The sequence below is a fragment of the Trichomycterus rosablanca genome, chromosome 3 (assembly GCF_030014385.1).
Source record: "Trichomycterus rosablanca isolate fTriRos1 chromosome 3, fTriRos1.hap1, whole genome shotgun sequence".
NCBI classification, from domain to species: domain Eukaryota; kingdom Metazoa; phylum Chordata; class Actinopteri; order Siluriformes; family Trichomycteridae; genus Trichomycterus; species Trichomycterus rosablanca.
The window spans coordinates 40121008-40137567 of record NC_085990.1 but is presented as its reverse complement, the minus strand read 5'-3'; the positions used below and the strand labels follow the sequence as shown (position 1 = coordinate 40137567).

Below are 16560 nucleotides of genomic sequence, written 5' to 3'. Positions count from 1 at the left end.
AGCCAACCAGGTATGAGACATTTACACCTACTATATCCTGCAGTCTCATCCTAGGAGACTTTTTTTTCGGTTGTTCTTGTTTGTAGTACAAACAAGCTAGAGCTTAAGTATGTCATTCAGTAAAAACCCTGTTAAAAAGCAGTATTGGTAAGAAAAATTAAAGTAGGAGTCAGTGATCATACAAATATTAAATAGAGAAATTTATCCTTAGTCACTAACTGCAAGACATTCAGCTGATTGCAAATGTTTATTCCACCCCAGGTGCCAGTACAGAAACTAGTCATTAAAAAATACACTACTCCATAACATCCCACAATCACCCATTCACACATAGACGTAGACGGTAGCTTTAAATTGAGCCTAGATGTAAGTAATTAGTTATGTGTGGCGCTCTGCATTAAAATGTCACCCTGACTCTGAACTGGTTTTAAATCCTTTTATACACTGATGCAAGGCGGTAATACACCCTCATCATGACACAAATCCATCAATCCATCACTCAATTCAATTCTCACTTACATACATTAAGCTAATTGATTATCAATGTTATTAAGTGATAATGTCATTTACCTCAAGAGTAGCACTAAATAATCTTTAGTTTGGAAACATTAGCAGGTTGGCTAATCCATTCCAGTCACTTTACTATTTTTTGTTGACACACTATCTGCCATTCGCTACAGCAGTGAGCACCACTTGCCAACCCCAGAGCTGTGTACATGTGCCCATGTATTTGTGTTGCAAGTGCTACACAAACCACATTTCTCATCCAATGCAAACAGAGCTTTACCCAATCTCTGTGAGCCAAAAATCTAAACTGTACCAGTATAGTCAATCGGTCTGTAAACAGACTAAAGAGTGCAAGACAAAAAAGTGTGTCATAACTACTGCTCCTGTAGCAAATGCTTGAAGCCTATTACGTTCTCCCAGACGCAAAGATGGTGAAATTCTGCAACCTTAAATTGTTGGATGTAAGGTATCTCAGTTATTTACCAATTTGTGTACAGACGTAGCCTAAGCTATTACAAAAAAACGCCATTTGCTTCTCACTCACTTTCTTAACTGCTATTCCAATTGGGGTGGGGGGGGGGGGGGGGGGGGGGGGGGACTGGTGCTGAAGCCTATCGCAGCTTTTCAATGGGTGCAAGGCACACATTAACACCCTGGACGGGGCGCCAGTCCATCGCAGGGCAGACACACATACACACACACCCATTCACTTATAGGGCAATTCAGTGTCTCCAATTAACCTGACTGCATGTTTTTGGACTGTGGGAGGAAACCCGAGCTCCTGGAGAACACCCACACAGACACGAGGAGAACATTCAAACCCCCCACAGAAAGGACCCGGACCGGCCCGCCTGGGGATTGAACCCAGGACCTTCTTGCCGTGAGGCGACAGTGCTACCCACCGAGCCATTGTGCCGCCCACCATTTGCTTCTCAAAGTATTCAAATTTAAACACCTTTTACTTTGCACTGGAACAAACCAGATAGTTTGATGGTCATATAATAAACAATGAAACCTTAGAAACACATCTAAAATAAAGCTGAATGTACAAAAGTTTTAAGTCGTAACATTCATTTTTTAATGCAAATGGGCTTCATGGTAGAAGACCCAGATGGACACCACTCCTAAACCACAAAATTGCCCAACTGGACTGTGCCAAAATGCTTGCTGACACAAAAATAAATGACAGGAGAACATCAGACCATGACAATCATTTTCAATAATCAATTTATTCTAATCAGAATTTCTAGCACAAAAAGAATAATTCCTTTATTTGTCATATATACATATTCAGGTGTACAGTACAATGAAATTCTTTCTTCACATATCCCAGCTTGTTTGGAAGCTGGGATCAGAGCGCAAGGTCAACCATTGTACGGCGCGCCCCTGGAGTAGACAGGATTAAGGGCCCAACAGTGGATGCATAGCAGAGGCTGGCTTTGAACCGACAATCTTCCAACTAATAGCCCAAAGCTCTACCCACAAGGCTACCACTGTCCACCAGGAGACACACCACCCTCACTAATTTACTCCCCATTTCTGCTTTGGTTTTCTTTTTGGTACTCTGGTTTTTGCCACAGTCCAAACATCCCAGAATATGAATCTACCTGAGGTAAATCCACCTACTGGAATATTTTGGATAGTGAAACCCAAAATACAGGAAGGAAACCCAAGCAGAAATGGGGAGCGCATTCCAAACTCTCCAGACAGTGAGTGGTAGTAAGGATCAAACTAAGGATTTTGGGATCATAAAGCTGTCTGGCATCAACACTACCTGTGCAGTGTCACTACTGCATCCAGTATAAAAGCCTTAGAGCAGTGGCCCCAACCACCGGGCCGTGGACCGGTACAGGTCCGTGGGTCATTTATGACTGGGCCGCACAGAAAGAATAAATAATTAGAGATCGCTTGAAAAGCAGTTTTCACTGCTTATATTTCAGGTGTTATTGTTTCATATCACCCCTAGGTGGGAGCAGTGTCTCACTGCAGTGAAAAAAGCTAATTTTACATAATTTGTGAGCAGTATAATTAAATTCTCCCTCCCCCACTGGTCCGTGAAGTTATATCTTATATGAATCCAGTCCGTGGTGCAAAAAAGGTTGGGGACCGCTGCCTTACAACCCAAGAAAAGAAGTTCTAACCTGCAGTATTATGTCACAGTTTGTGACAGATAGAGGGGCGACATGGACCTTATTATTTATCTTCCAAATCAGATTTTGCTAATGGCTGCAACCAAGATAAAAACAGTGATCTAGAAACATTTCTTGTCTCGGACATTTACAATTACATATCAATAATGTCTTGCCATTTTGTCTTGGCCAGCTTAAAGGCCAGTCATCAGCTCATGACCCGACATCCCTAATCTGGGGGGAATATAAGCAGCCAGCTCAGCAGTGGCAATCAGCTACGTTTGCCTGCTCACTCAAGGATGCCCAAACTACACTCACAGTTAAAGTCTGGAGCCAATTCATTGCCTAGCAACCGGCTGAAGGTGTAGCGGGTTAATTCTTTAAAAGCCAGGTGCTCTTTCAGAAGATGAAAAACCCCCATGTGAGATATAATAAAATGCTACTTTGCAGCAGTGACTGACATGCATGAAAAGGAGAATCCATAACGCTTAAAAAAGGGCATGTCATTTTCTGTGGATTTTAAAGTCATTTTATTTTCTGTTATGCGAGTGTGAACGTGTAAGTGTACTTACAGAATACTTCAGTGCATTAAGGTACCACGTTGAAGTAATATGTCTGTATCCGACTGGGATAATGGCAGTTTTTTGTTCACTGAGGAGATGAGAGTTGCCATTAGGTGTAAGAAGGGATTGTCACATAGAGCCTAGTGGCTCTTTGTATGTGATTTCTTTGTGTGGGAACCCAATACTGGCAGGTGATAAGAAGTGGCCACAGATTGGCCATGTGTTGAAGCAGCAGCAGATTCACAATCGGGACTTGGAGATGACTAGTTAAAGGGTCAAATCCAGATTAAAAAACAAGAATGTTGAGGATACCTAGAGTATATTAAAAAAAAAAAAACTAATGTTGGGGGTGGGGTAAAGGGGGCACACTTGGCAATGTTTCAATCTGAACATACATATAACACAATAACAAACATGAACTGGGCAGCATGGTAGCTCTGTGGGTAGCACTGTCAGCTCACAGCAAGAAGGTCATGGATTTGATTTCCAGGTGGAGCGCTCCAGTTTCCTCCCACAGTCCAAAGACATACAGTCAAATTAATTGGCATTACTAAAAATTTACCTTCTGTGAGTGTGTGTGTTCAACCTGTGATGGACTGGTAACCTGTCCAGAGTGTTTCCTACCTTTCACTCAGAGAATCAGATCCCAATGTGACTCCACATAGGATAAAGTGATGGTAAAACATAAAGTGATAGTAAAACATGCCCTAATAGGATAAAGTGATAGCAAAACATGCCCTGATAGGATAAAGTGATAGTAAAACGTACCCTGATAGGATAAAGTGATAGTAAAACATACCCTGATAGGATGAAGTGATAGTAAAACATGCCCTGATAGGATAAAGTGATAGTAAAACATACCCTGATAGGATAAAGTGATAGTAAAACATGCCCTGATAGGATAAAGTGATAGTAAAACATGCCCTGATAGGATAAAGTGATAGTAAAACATGCCCTGATAGGATAAAGTGATAGTAAAACATGCCCTGATAGGATAAAGTGATAGTAAAACATGCCCTGATAGGATAAAGTGATAGTAAAACGTACCCTGATAGGATAAAGTGATAGTAAAACATGCCCTGATAGGATAAAGTGATAGTAAAACATACCCTGATAGGATAAAGTGATAGTAAAACGTACCCTGATAGGATAAAGTGATAGTAAAACGTACCCTGATAGGATAAAGTGATAGTAAAACATGCCCTGATAGGATAAAGTGATAGTAAAACGTACCCTGATAGGATAAAGTGATAGTAAAACGTACCCTGATAGGATAAAGTGATAGTAAAACATGCCCTGATAGGATAAAGTGATAGTAAAACGTACCCTGATAGGATAAAGTGATAGTAAAACGTACCCTGATAGGATAAAGTGATAGTAAAACATGCCCTGATAGGATAAAGTGATAGTAAAACATACCCTGATAGGATAAAGTGATAGTAAAACATACCCTGATAGGATAAAGTGATAGTAAAACATGCCCTGATAGGATAAAGTGATAGTAAAACATGCCCTGATAGGATAAAGTGGTGGTAAAACATACCCTGATAGGATAAAGTGGTGGTAAAACATACCCTGATAGGATAAAGTGATAGTAAAACATGCCCTGATAGGATAAAGTGATAGTAAAACATGCCCTGATAGGATAAAGTGATAGTAAAACATGCCCTGATAGGATAAAGTGATAGTAAAACATACCCTGATAGGATAAAGTGATAGTAAAACATACCCTGATAGGATAAAGTGATAGTAAAACATACCCTGATAGGATAAAGTGATAGTAAAACATACCCTGATAGGATAAAGTGATAGTAAAACATGCCCTGATAGGATAAAGTGATAGTAAAACATGCCCTGATAGGATAAAGTGATAGTAAAACATACCCTGATAGGATAAAGTGATAGTAAAACATGCCCTGATAGGATAAAGTGATAGTAAAACATGCCCTGATAGGATAAAGTGATAGTAAAACATGCCCTGATAGGATAAAGTGATAGTAAAACGTACCCTGATAGGATAAAGTGATAGTAAAACATGCCCTGATAGGATAAAGTGATAGTAAAACGTACCCTGATAGGATAAAGTGATAGTAAAACATGCCCTGATAGGATAAAGTGATAGTAAAACATACCCTGATAGGATAAAGTGATAGTAAAACATGCCCTGATAGGATAAAGTGATAGTAAAACGTCCCCTGATAGGATAAAGTGATAATAAAACATGCCCTGATAGGATAAAGTGATAGTAAAACGTACCCTGATAGGATAAAGTGATAGTAAAACATACCCTGATAGGATAAAGTGATAGTAAAACGTACCCTGATAGGATAAAGTGATAGTAAAACATGCCCTGATAGGATAAAGTGATAGTAAAACGTACCCTGATAGGATAAAGTGATAGTAAAACGTACCCTGATAGGATAAAGTGGTGGTAAAACATACCCTGATAGGATAAAATGGTGGTAAAACATACCCTGATAGAATAAAGTGATAGTAAAACATACCCTGATAGGATAAAGTGGTGGTAAAACATACCCTGATAGGATAAAGTGGTGGTAAAACGTACCCTGATAGGATAAAGTGGTGGTAAAACATACCCTGATAGGATAAAGTGATAGTAAAACGTACCCTGATAGGATAAAGTGATAGTAAAACGTACCCTGATAGGATAAAGTGGTGGTAAAACATACCCTGATAGGATAAAGTGGTGGTAAAACATACCCTGATAGGATAAAGTGGTGGTAAAACAGACAATGAGCCAATTAATTGAAACTAATTTTAGATTTATACTAATCACAGCAAAAATCCACAGCAGGGCATCAAACAATTAAAAATGTACTCACTCGTACCTAGAGGGAATTTGCAGTTACCAATCTAACATAATGATGGCATGATGGGGGTTGGGGGAACCAGAGTGCCCAGAGAAAAAACAGGCAGACACAACATATGAAGCTTCTCACAGACAGTGACTGGAGTTGAGCACTGAATCCAGGTCCTCAGGACCCACTTTACCATCTGTGCAGCTGTGCCGCCATAATCTAAAAATATGCATGGTACAATCTGCACTTTGCAATTGTCCATTGAAGCAGGGACTGGAGAGCTTTGCATGATTGAACAGTCTGGGTAAAAAAGAAAATGCAGCACGGTGGCGATAAAACCAGACTCAAATATTTTCAAAAACATGATTATTAGCTATCACAAGTAGTCCTTTTGCTAAGGTCATATTGGTCTTCTATTATCACAAATAAAATACATCTATTAAAATGAGAAAGACTGTTACAGACTGTTACTGTTCCAATTGCCCAGCTGCGTCATGTTTCCTCTCCACCAATGCCGATCCCTGCTCTGATTGAGGAGAACAAAGCTAACCCACGCCCCCTCCAACACGTGGGCAGCAGCCGTATGCATTTTGTCACCTAAAAACTTTGACGAGTGCATATGCAGATCAGCCCTGTGTTGCAGAGGTCGTAATTGCATTCGTTATGAGAGAGTTCCTATCCGGCTTTTAATATCCCACCCCTATCTGATCAACAGGCCAATCATTGTTTATGTGGCTGCTCAGCCCAGCCGGCAGGCAGAGCTGAGATTCGATATGATGTATTCGAGATCCCAGCTCTGGTGTTCCAGCTTGTGTTTTACCTGAGCGGCCTGCGTACAATATAATTAATTTAAAACAAATATAGCAGTGTTCAAAATGTAACTCTAGTTCCAGGAGTGTTCATGTTTCACTAAGTATACTACAAGGGATCTTCAAAAAGTTTAAGCACTTTTATATTTTGGTTGGAAATGGTGAGGGTGGGAGGAGCAGTAATTGGTCGTGTCTGAGAGACTGAGAGAGAGAGCTTATAGTCCGGATGTAGCATCATCTGATTTATACCTTTTTGGATGCTCAGAGAAGCTTTAAGGAGAAGAAGATTTATGTGATGATGAAGTGAAAGCAGGGCTGCATCAGTGGCTACACACTCAATTAAAAACATTTTTAACTGATGGCATTAAAAAGTTGGTACGACGCTGGGAAAAATAAATCTGAAGGTGACTATGTAGAAAAGTGATGTAATTTGTTTTTGAAATTCTTAATTAATAGAGTTAAAAAAAAAGTGCAGAAACTTATATGACTAAAAGCATGTGGGTACACCTGCTAATTACTCATTTTAGGTGTTTAACCACATCTCTTGCTGACAGGCACTTCCCTGTTTTAGCATTACAGCGACAGGTGGAGGTGATTCTATCTTCATGACCATGGTCACAACAAGCACATATGTCCTCACACTTTTGGCCATATGGTGTATATAAAATGTATCTGATGCATTTATCTGATGCAATACTGGTGCTCCGATACTCCCCAACCTTGGTCGTGAGCAGTAGTTTCTCTAAGCAGGACAGAGGATGGTTTTATATGCATGGTGATCAGCAACCGGATTTCAATTAGCTCTCTGTTTGCTAACAGCAAGACCAGATAAAAACAAGATCACTGCTCAGGAAATGACTTGCAGCTTTTTTTAGCTTCTGCAAGGACCCGGCTGATAAGCCCTATCTTCCACTCCATCGTGCACTCGACTCAACTTCATGGACTGCCTGATTGGATTTGGGAGGATCATTTAAAAAACTGAAGTGATGTTTCTCAGACAGATAAGGGACATTTATTTTCTCCATAACTACACTAATTTATCAACCTTAATGCCAGCAGTGATAAACCCTCTGCCTTTAAGGACAGCCTGTCAGATAGGATTCAAGTAGGATTCAGAAATGGTAGAACATATTGCATATGTACACTGGATTCTGGAAAAAAACAGGGACATAATGTCAGGAATACGGGGATACCAGAGAATCATATTGTTCTAATAATGAAACTCTACACTGATCAACAAACCAGAGTCCTGACAGATGATGAACAGACTGGTTCCACATGGGCAAGGTTGCATTCTGTCACCAGTCCTATTTAATCTCATAGCAGAAAATCAGAAAGACCTGAAGGCCCTTATAAGGAAAGTCAACAGCATGAAAAGATGAGACTTCAGCTTAATATAAAGAAGACAAATGTCATGACAACCGGATAAAATCACTAACTTTAACATAAATGGAGATGATATCAACAGAGAACTTTAACTACTTGGATTAAGTATTAACAGCAAAAAATCAAGCAGTCAGGAAATACGACACAGCCTGGCACTTGGCCGAACAAGAAGAAAGGAACTGGAAAAGATCTTCAGATGTAATGATTTCTCTCTGCAGTCCACTATTTGATGACATTTTAACAGAGTAAGACACAGAACTGAAGAGTTGTACCTTGGACATGAGCAGTTGACCCATTCCTGAGCAGATTTCAATGGTGACGATCCTTTCCCAGTTAGTTCAACTTTAGGCAGCACGACTGGCAACTCTTCCACAGGAACAGGCACAGGACCACATGAGCTGCAATGCACTATGGGAATCGGTGTACCCCAGTACCGCTGCCTAGAGATCAACCAGTCTCTAAGCTTTGAACTGGTGAGGTAACCACCCACATTCCTCTCTTGAGCTTTTTGAGTGATGGATTTGAAGGCTTCCTCTTGTGTTTGACCTGTAAACTACAGACCAAATAGTCATTAGGTCTAACATTCAGTAAGGCAGTTTTTAGGAAATAAAAGTACTTTATGATTTGCAATAATTATATTTGAATACTTAGGGCCAAAACTACAACCCCAAATCAGAAAAAGCTGGAACAGTGTGGAAAAAAATGTGTGTGTGTTTCTTACATTTACTTTGACAGTACAAACTTACATCATTTGGTAATATACTGTACATCCACACATCCAGGTATTACTATTATTATTTTTTTTACCTCATTACTAGCACTAAATTACTAAACTTTTAGGAGGCCTAAAATGCAGGAATATGCAGATGTATATTTACAAATGAAATGAAGTTTTTAATTTTTTAATAAAATATTTTTTATTTCATTACAAACCCCAAATCAGAAAAAGTTGGGACAGTATGGAAAATGCAAATAAAATAAAAATGCAGTGTTCCTTACATTTACTTTGACTTTTATTTGATTGCAGTCAGTTATATCATGTTTTGTCTGCTGAACTGTCTGCTCACATTACAAAAGCATGGCTGCGGAAGAAGAGGTGTTTTATCAGGTGTTGGTGGGTTATTCTGGTGTGGCCGATTCTGCACCTTGTGTGTATGACTTGGTCTTTGTGTTGTCCTTGGTTTAACGTTGATGTTTGAGGGTATTTCATGAAGTTTGTTGGTGGTCTGAGCGTTTTATTGTTTGCCAGTTTTCCTTAATGTAGATATTTATTAGTGGTTTTATATCTGTTGAAGAGATTTTGATGTTCGTAGTATTTAGCTTTTTTACCTTAACCACTGAGCTACCACTACCCTCAAGACTGAAGAACACTATGCGTAATACAGTATATTTTAATATTCTCACTCATTTTAAGTATTTTTACAGAATGTTTCTAAAAACACAACACTTAAGACCAGGAATCAGACATTTGGAGCTTTTCTGTAATGGAAAGTCAACATCAAACACAGTCAGAAAATCAAACTGACTTTGCCAAAATGAACTCATCTGATATTTACAGTTTAAAGAAAAGAGAGAAGAGTAAAATATGAGCATATTTGTTATTTTCTTTAAAAAAAAATTGATGATTCAAGGTAAAAAGTGTGTGAGTGGGCTGAATGGCTAGGGGACACTGAATGGAAGCCATGGGACATTATATTTGCGTGTGTGTGTGTGTGTGTGTGTGTGTGTGTGTGTGGGTGGGCAGCCTCCCAACTGGGGACATGGTGCACATTGTGTGTATGTGTAGGTGTGTGTGTGTGTGTGTGTGTGTGTGTGTACCTCAGCAGAGTTGATTACAGTGAGAGTTTCACCTTCACGCTGCAGTACTGCTTCCCAACTCACACCCAGCTCCCTTGCCACACATGCATCCTCCTCACTGCTGTCAGGGATACCTGCAGCAAGCACATGCACATACAAACATGCTTGAAAAAAATGATTTTATCATGATTACCATAGATACTGTCAATGTTTATCATGATCATCATCAAACCTAATTTTCTATGCATAAATGCATAGAAAAGCACATAATGACACATACATGCATTCAAATTCACTGACAGCACTTTTCTTCAAGAATGGCACTGGTGCCAAAAAACCAAAACAAAGTCACAGGTTCTTGACCAGAAAAAATAGCCACAAAATCTAGCTGTCTGGCACCAACAAATTGCAACGCAAGCAGCCGGTAGGTGGGGGTTTAGGTAATCGGGTGTGTCTACTGTCAACATAGTAACATTGTTTACTGGCAAAAACAGCAGTTATGAATTATCATTGGTCCGTGGAATAAACACGCTTTTCTTGCAATTTGGTCCTCATGAGAAAAACAAGATAAACTAAAAAACAGCGCAGCCACATAGGCTGATGTGTACGACCACACGTAACATGCATAAAATGCTTGTGCACATAAACAGAAGTCACAAAATTTTACCATGACGGATGTCGGTGCAACATTCTGTACACAATAATAACAGATAAAGCTAACAAAGCACTCGCCTTTCGTCTTGCACGTAATAATTACTTATTTAATTTAATTTATTAAATGTAATTATTTTGGACAGTTTCATAACATATTTTAACGGCTCATTACTTTCTTGGTTAATTGTGCAATTACCCATAAAATTTTCCTTAAAGTATTCAGAGACAAAAGTGTAGTAAAGGGAGTACTTCCAACGGCTTGCTTTATTGAGGGAAAGGGTTAGTCAAACAGTGTACACGGACTAGGCATAACATTATGACCATTGACAGGTGAAGTGAGTAACACTGATTCTCTCTTCATTACAGCACCTGTTAGTGGGTGGGATATATTAGGCGGCAAGTGAACATTTTATCCCCAAAGTTGATGTGTTAGAAGCAGGAAAAATGAACAAGCGTAAGGATTTAAGAGAGTTTGAAATGGCCCAAATTGTGATGGTTAGACGACTGGGTCAGAGCATCTCCAAAACTGCAGCTCCTGTGGGGTGTTCCCGGTCTGCAGTGGTCACTATCTATCAAAAGTGGTCCAAGAAAGAAACAGTGGTAAACCGGCGACAGGGTCATGGGCGGCCAAGGCTCATTGATGCACGTGGGGAGCGAAGGCTGGGCCGTGTGGTCCGATCCAACAGACGAGCTACTGTTGCTCAAATTGCTGAAGAAGTTAATGCTGGTTCTGATAGAAAGGTGTCAGAATACACAGTGCATCACAGTTTGTTGTGTATGGGGCAGCAAAAGGGGGACCAACACAATATTAGGAAGGTGGTCATAATGTTATGCCTCATTGGTGTATGTAAAAGTTTTTTTTTTTAATCTGTAAAATTGATTTATAATAACTATAATTAAACAGAATAAAAAGACCTCTCTGTTTTGTTTTTTTATTAAGTCTGAATAATTACTGGCACAAACAGGGCATTGTTACTCTGGCTTGTTTGCAATGATGGCAGAATGGGGAGTAAGTAAAACATCAAGATCTTGCAAAGCAATGTTTTTGTGACCGTTTATAATCAAGTGCTCATTTTATTGTATAATTATAACATATATACCAGGTATACCAGAGCAAGATGTCAACAATACTGCCCCTTTTCCACTGCATGACAGCCCATGATACACAGTTCTTAAATCTGTGACCACTTTCGTGGTTGTTTCCATTGCCAAGTAACTCGTACTGTACCTAAGTACCCCTGCTAAGTTTGTTAAACCCTTCTTGGCCAGGGGGTAAGCACAAAGACGCACGTTATATGAGTGGAGCAAAAAACAGTGCCAATTATTGATTGGTCAAATGCATTTACAGAATCTCCAAGGGGGTGAGACAATACAAGCGCCATATTTAAAACCCAGGGTTGAAAGAAAATTAAGGACCACAACAACTGCAACTGACTGCTGGAGTCATGGCAGATTAACATCAGCATTTGGTATCATAAGCCAAATGTTATGTATTCATCCAATGTGGAAAACAAGTTACTGTAGATCGGGGTGTCAAACTCACGGCCCGCGGGCCAGATCCGGCCCGCCACGTCATTTTATGTGGCCCACGAGAGGTTTAACGACTGTACGATTGTTGTGATGGTTCGAGTCGTTACAGAGACGCGCTTATAATTTAACGGGACTCCTGCGCCTTTAAAAGACAACCGTGACATCGTAGTCATGGCAACTAACTTTAACCTTCGCTAAGAAGCCATGTGACTTTTACGGCAAAGAGAACGCGAAGTAGCGTAGTTAGTAATGTAAACAATAATAAATAAATATAAATAATTATCTTGCAGTATAATACCAAAGCATCGTCTGTAAGTAGTGGCGTTTATATTCTCAGTTGTTAGTAAATGTTTAGTGAGTATATCACAGCGTTTTAGTTACAAATTTACCGTAATTCAATACTGTTGTTACTGTTACTATAGCAATTAGTATCTTTACACAAAATTTTAACTCGTTATTTTACGTTTGGTTAAATCTCATATTGTACCAGATGTAACACTTGACTACAGCTGTGTGCTTTTACTGTATTAGGTTCTTTATTGTTTTTATTGTTTGTATTTTTACTTCATTTTGATGCACACAGTGTATCACACAGCTGGGAAGCAAATAAACCGACTGTATTCTGAAGGGAGCTGTCTGTCTGTCTGTCTGTCTAGCTGGGAAAGGGGGATAAACTATTAGTAATGATTGTCTTAAAAATACACAAATCCTAACAAATCCTAAATAAACTGCATCTTTCAAAATGCAGGCTTATTTTGTGACCTGCAAAGTGACACAGCCCACCAGTAGATGATGTTACACATATTTACACATGATCCTAAAATGTACAAGAAGATAATTAAGAAAATTAAGCATAAGGAGGAAATTTAATGAAAGTGAAAACAAGTTTGTGCTTCAGGAAGAGTAACCGGTGCGTCTCTTGTGTTATGAGACTGTGTCTGTGGTAAAGTAGAACAATATAAATGCAGAATTCGGCCTCCAAGAAAAACAACAGACTGCAATCACAGCAGGATACGTTACAATCGGCCCTTTGAGGGCCACCATAATGCTGATGTGAAAATGAGTTTGACACCCCTGCTGTAGATAATCAGATTTAACATGAGATGATTATCATAGTCCGTTGGCTTTACCCTGCAGCCAGCACTTCTTTGCTACTCTTGTCAGATCTGTGGCAATATAAAGAATGCACGAGGGTTCTTCAAAAAGTTTCCACACTTTTTAAACTCTATTTATTAAGAATTTCAAAAACAAATAACATCACTTTTCTACAGTCACCTTCCTGTACGATGCATTTTTCCCAGTGTTATACCAAATTTTTTATGCCATCAGCAAAAGTGATGTTGTTTGAGCGCGTAGCCACTGGTACACTGCTGCTTTCACATCATCATCACATGAAAATCTTCTTCCCCTTAAAGCTTCTCTGAGCATCCAAAAAGCTGAAAGTCAGATGGCACTAAATCCGAACTATAAGCTCTCTCCCAGTCTTTTAGACATTACCAATTACTACTCCTCCCACCCTTACCATTTCCAACCAAAATATAAAAGTGTGGAAACCTTTTGAAGATCCCTCGTATATAAAACTCAGTAAACCATTACAATAATAAATATTATTAAATGTTAGAATTTTCAAACATTAATAAATGAGGGAGGGGTGTATAGAGCCTCCCATCTCCCCAGCCAGTGTAGGAGTGCTACAAATGGCAAGAAAATTACAATAAGGAAACTGGCAATTATTAGACTTGAAGAAATATGTGGGAATGGCAGGAAGCATTATTACCACTGAATGAATAATTTATAGTTTAATGGTGGTGGTAATTGTTGTTATGAAGCAATAATTACTTACTATTATTTTAATATTAATGATTTTACTTAGAGCTGACTGTAACATTGGAACTGTAACATCACAGAGAGCTGTGCTGCAACTGCTAAACGAGACTACCAAGGGACTGAGGTGATGCAGTATGCAGAGCATGCTGGGAATTGGCAGCATGTTTATCACTGTATAGTGAGATCATAAACAGGCCTACCACAGAGATGTATACACGATTCATATGGAAACTTAACACAAACACAAAGACTCACCTATTACAGTGTCGAGATGTCCCTGAAACTCAGTCTTCGCAGAAACAATCACGGGAACCTCACGGCCAGTAAACACATTGAGTGCGGTGACCTCACTGAGCGTGTCTGCAGGACAAAGGGCAACACCTAAAATCTAATAGTAAAGTGTTAACTGTCTCTTGGTAGCTTATTAGCAACAACCGCTCCTCAGAGAGATCAGCTGCACACAAGCTTCCCAATTATAATGCATGCAAGATTGAGCCCAGTAAAATGGCACTTTTAAACAGACACAAGATCGAGAGGACTCACTCACACAACAGTAAACAAAACATACTAGCAAAAGCATTCACCATATAAACAGTAAACTCCTCTTCTTTTTGTCAACTAACAACCTTAGACCAGAAGCCAGAGGGTCAAAACTTAGATGCATTTGGATGTTCCAATATGACCATGACCCAGAACACACAAAAGCAGTTTGGAATGGTTAATTCAGGTAAAAATTAAGTTTTTAAAACAGCCGTTTTGAAGTCTTGACCCTCAACCCTATCAAGAATATGTTGACTGTGCTTAAATTCAAGGCCTTGGGCAAAAAAACCCAAACCATCAAATGCAAGTGGTAAAAGATCCAACCAGATGTGCTAAATGCTTGGTAATGACTAAAAAGTGGCAAATCATGGTAAAAAGAACTAAATAATATATTTATTTGTCCCCTTATTAGTTTATAACACTAAATATTATATATTTCAATTCACAGAATGAGCACAGAGGTGCCAGCACACCATCAATGGGAATCTGAACTCTCAGGGCGCATTCAAATGAGAAGCAGCAAAACCGTTCGTCTCATTGGAGGCACCTTGAAAAGGTCAGCGGCAAACTGAATAAAAAGTGGTTGTTGGACTGCACAGACATCTGTGTTAGCTTAGTAAGCGAAAACTACGGTGATGTACTCACTGTCTAAGTAGTGCGTCTAAATAACCTGCCTTAAAAGTTCAATGTCTTATTAGAATCCTTTCTACTTAGGCAGCTGCCTAGGTAAGCAGTGGGCAGCAAAGCGGCTCACTAGGTTTTCAGACAGACCCACTGTCTTGAATTTGTTTGTGGTTAAAAACCAATTAAAAGTTCGCAGGATGTGATTTTTGTCTTGACATTTTTACCTATGATTACTAATTTTAAAGACAACTTCAGCCACCACTGGACCAAAAGTAATCTGCATGGCAGTAAAACTAACAGGTTCTTACACATCACCATATTCACTCAGCATGTTGATTTAGCTCATTCTTAAAAATAAACATTGAAACAGTAGAGATGATGTGATAACTCGGTGTATATTGATGCATGTGTGTTAAATGTGTCTGTCTCACTTTTCCCATAATTAAGGGCTCTGTGCAGGGCAGGTCCAACCGGACTGGAGCCGTGAAGAAGTCGATGAGAGGGCAGAATGGAGACAAACGCTGCTCCAAACACAGCTTCAGGAGAGGAGGTATAGGCAGCCAGCACCTCACCTGTCTCCTTTCCTTCCAACTTACAGAAAGAGACAGAACATATAAAAGAATATATCAGATGCAGATTTGCTTTCAGTATTTACTGATTGCGTCAGCATATAATCCAACCGATGCTTAACAGTTAATCAGATTCTTCAAAGTACCGCTGATAACTGTGGCCAAAAGTTCTATTTTGGTCTTATCAGTTCACAGCACTAGTTTTGGAAATGTCATTGACTGATCTAGTTGTTGTTGTGTGTACTTGAATTTGCAGATGTGGAATTTGTGATAAGGTAGCATGGAAAGGTTTTCTTCTGAGGACCTTTTTTAGGCAGATCATGATCAAGCTAAGGTGCACAGTAACAGTGCAACACCACCACTTGTCAGCTAAACCTTCCTTTCAGGCCAACATAAGAGTCGATTTTTTTCTTTGGTTTCTTAAGGATATGCATTTTAAGCAGCAATTTATTTAGTTTCAGGTCCTTAGTCAGTTGCTTAGAGGAGTCCATGGTTGTTTAAGGCAAGGTTTTAATTATTAGCTGACAAATCCAACAGACAAATTATTGACATTTGGAAAAGGTTCCAAAAAACCTATTTAGGCCTACAAGTTTGTAGACTTTACAATTAAAAGATTATCTAATATTTTGCGCACCCCACAACTATTATTTTAATTATATATATTTTAATTATTTGCATAAAATTAAAAGTAAATACTAACATTAAGATAATCTGCAGATGTCCAGACTTTTGTATATGACTTTAAAAAAGACATAAACTAACCAAGCAAAGTAATATATTATTAAATAAACTTGCAGTGAGGCAAT

At 39.1% G+C, this 16560-nt stretch overlaps 1 protein-coding gene across 1 annotated transcript in view; it reads right to left on the bottom strand.

The window, feature by feature from the left end:
• lars2 (leucyl-tRNA synthetase 2, mitochondrial) overlaps window positions 1-16560 on the bottom strand; it is a 76875-nt gene that overhangs the window by 26234 nt on the left and 34081 nt on the right. Inside the window, exons 9-12 of the mRNA XM_062992108.1 lie at window positions 15617-15776; window positions 14277-14381; window positions 10032-10144; window positions 8486-8766 (exon numbers count right to left, since the gene is read on the bottom strand). Coding sequence (XP_062848178.1) covers window positions 8486-8766; window positions 10032-10144; window positions 14277-14381; window positions 15617-15776 — 659 coding nt within the window. The remainder of the gene's footprint in view (window positions 1-8485; window positions 8767-10031; window positions 10145-14276; window positions 14382-15616; window positions 15777-16560) is intronic.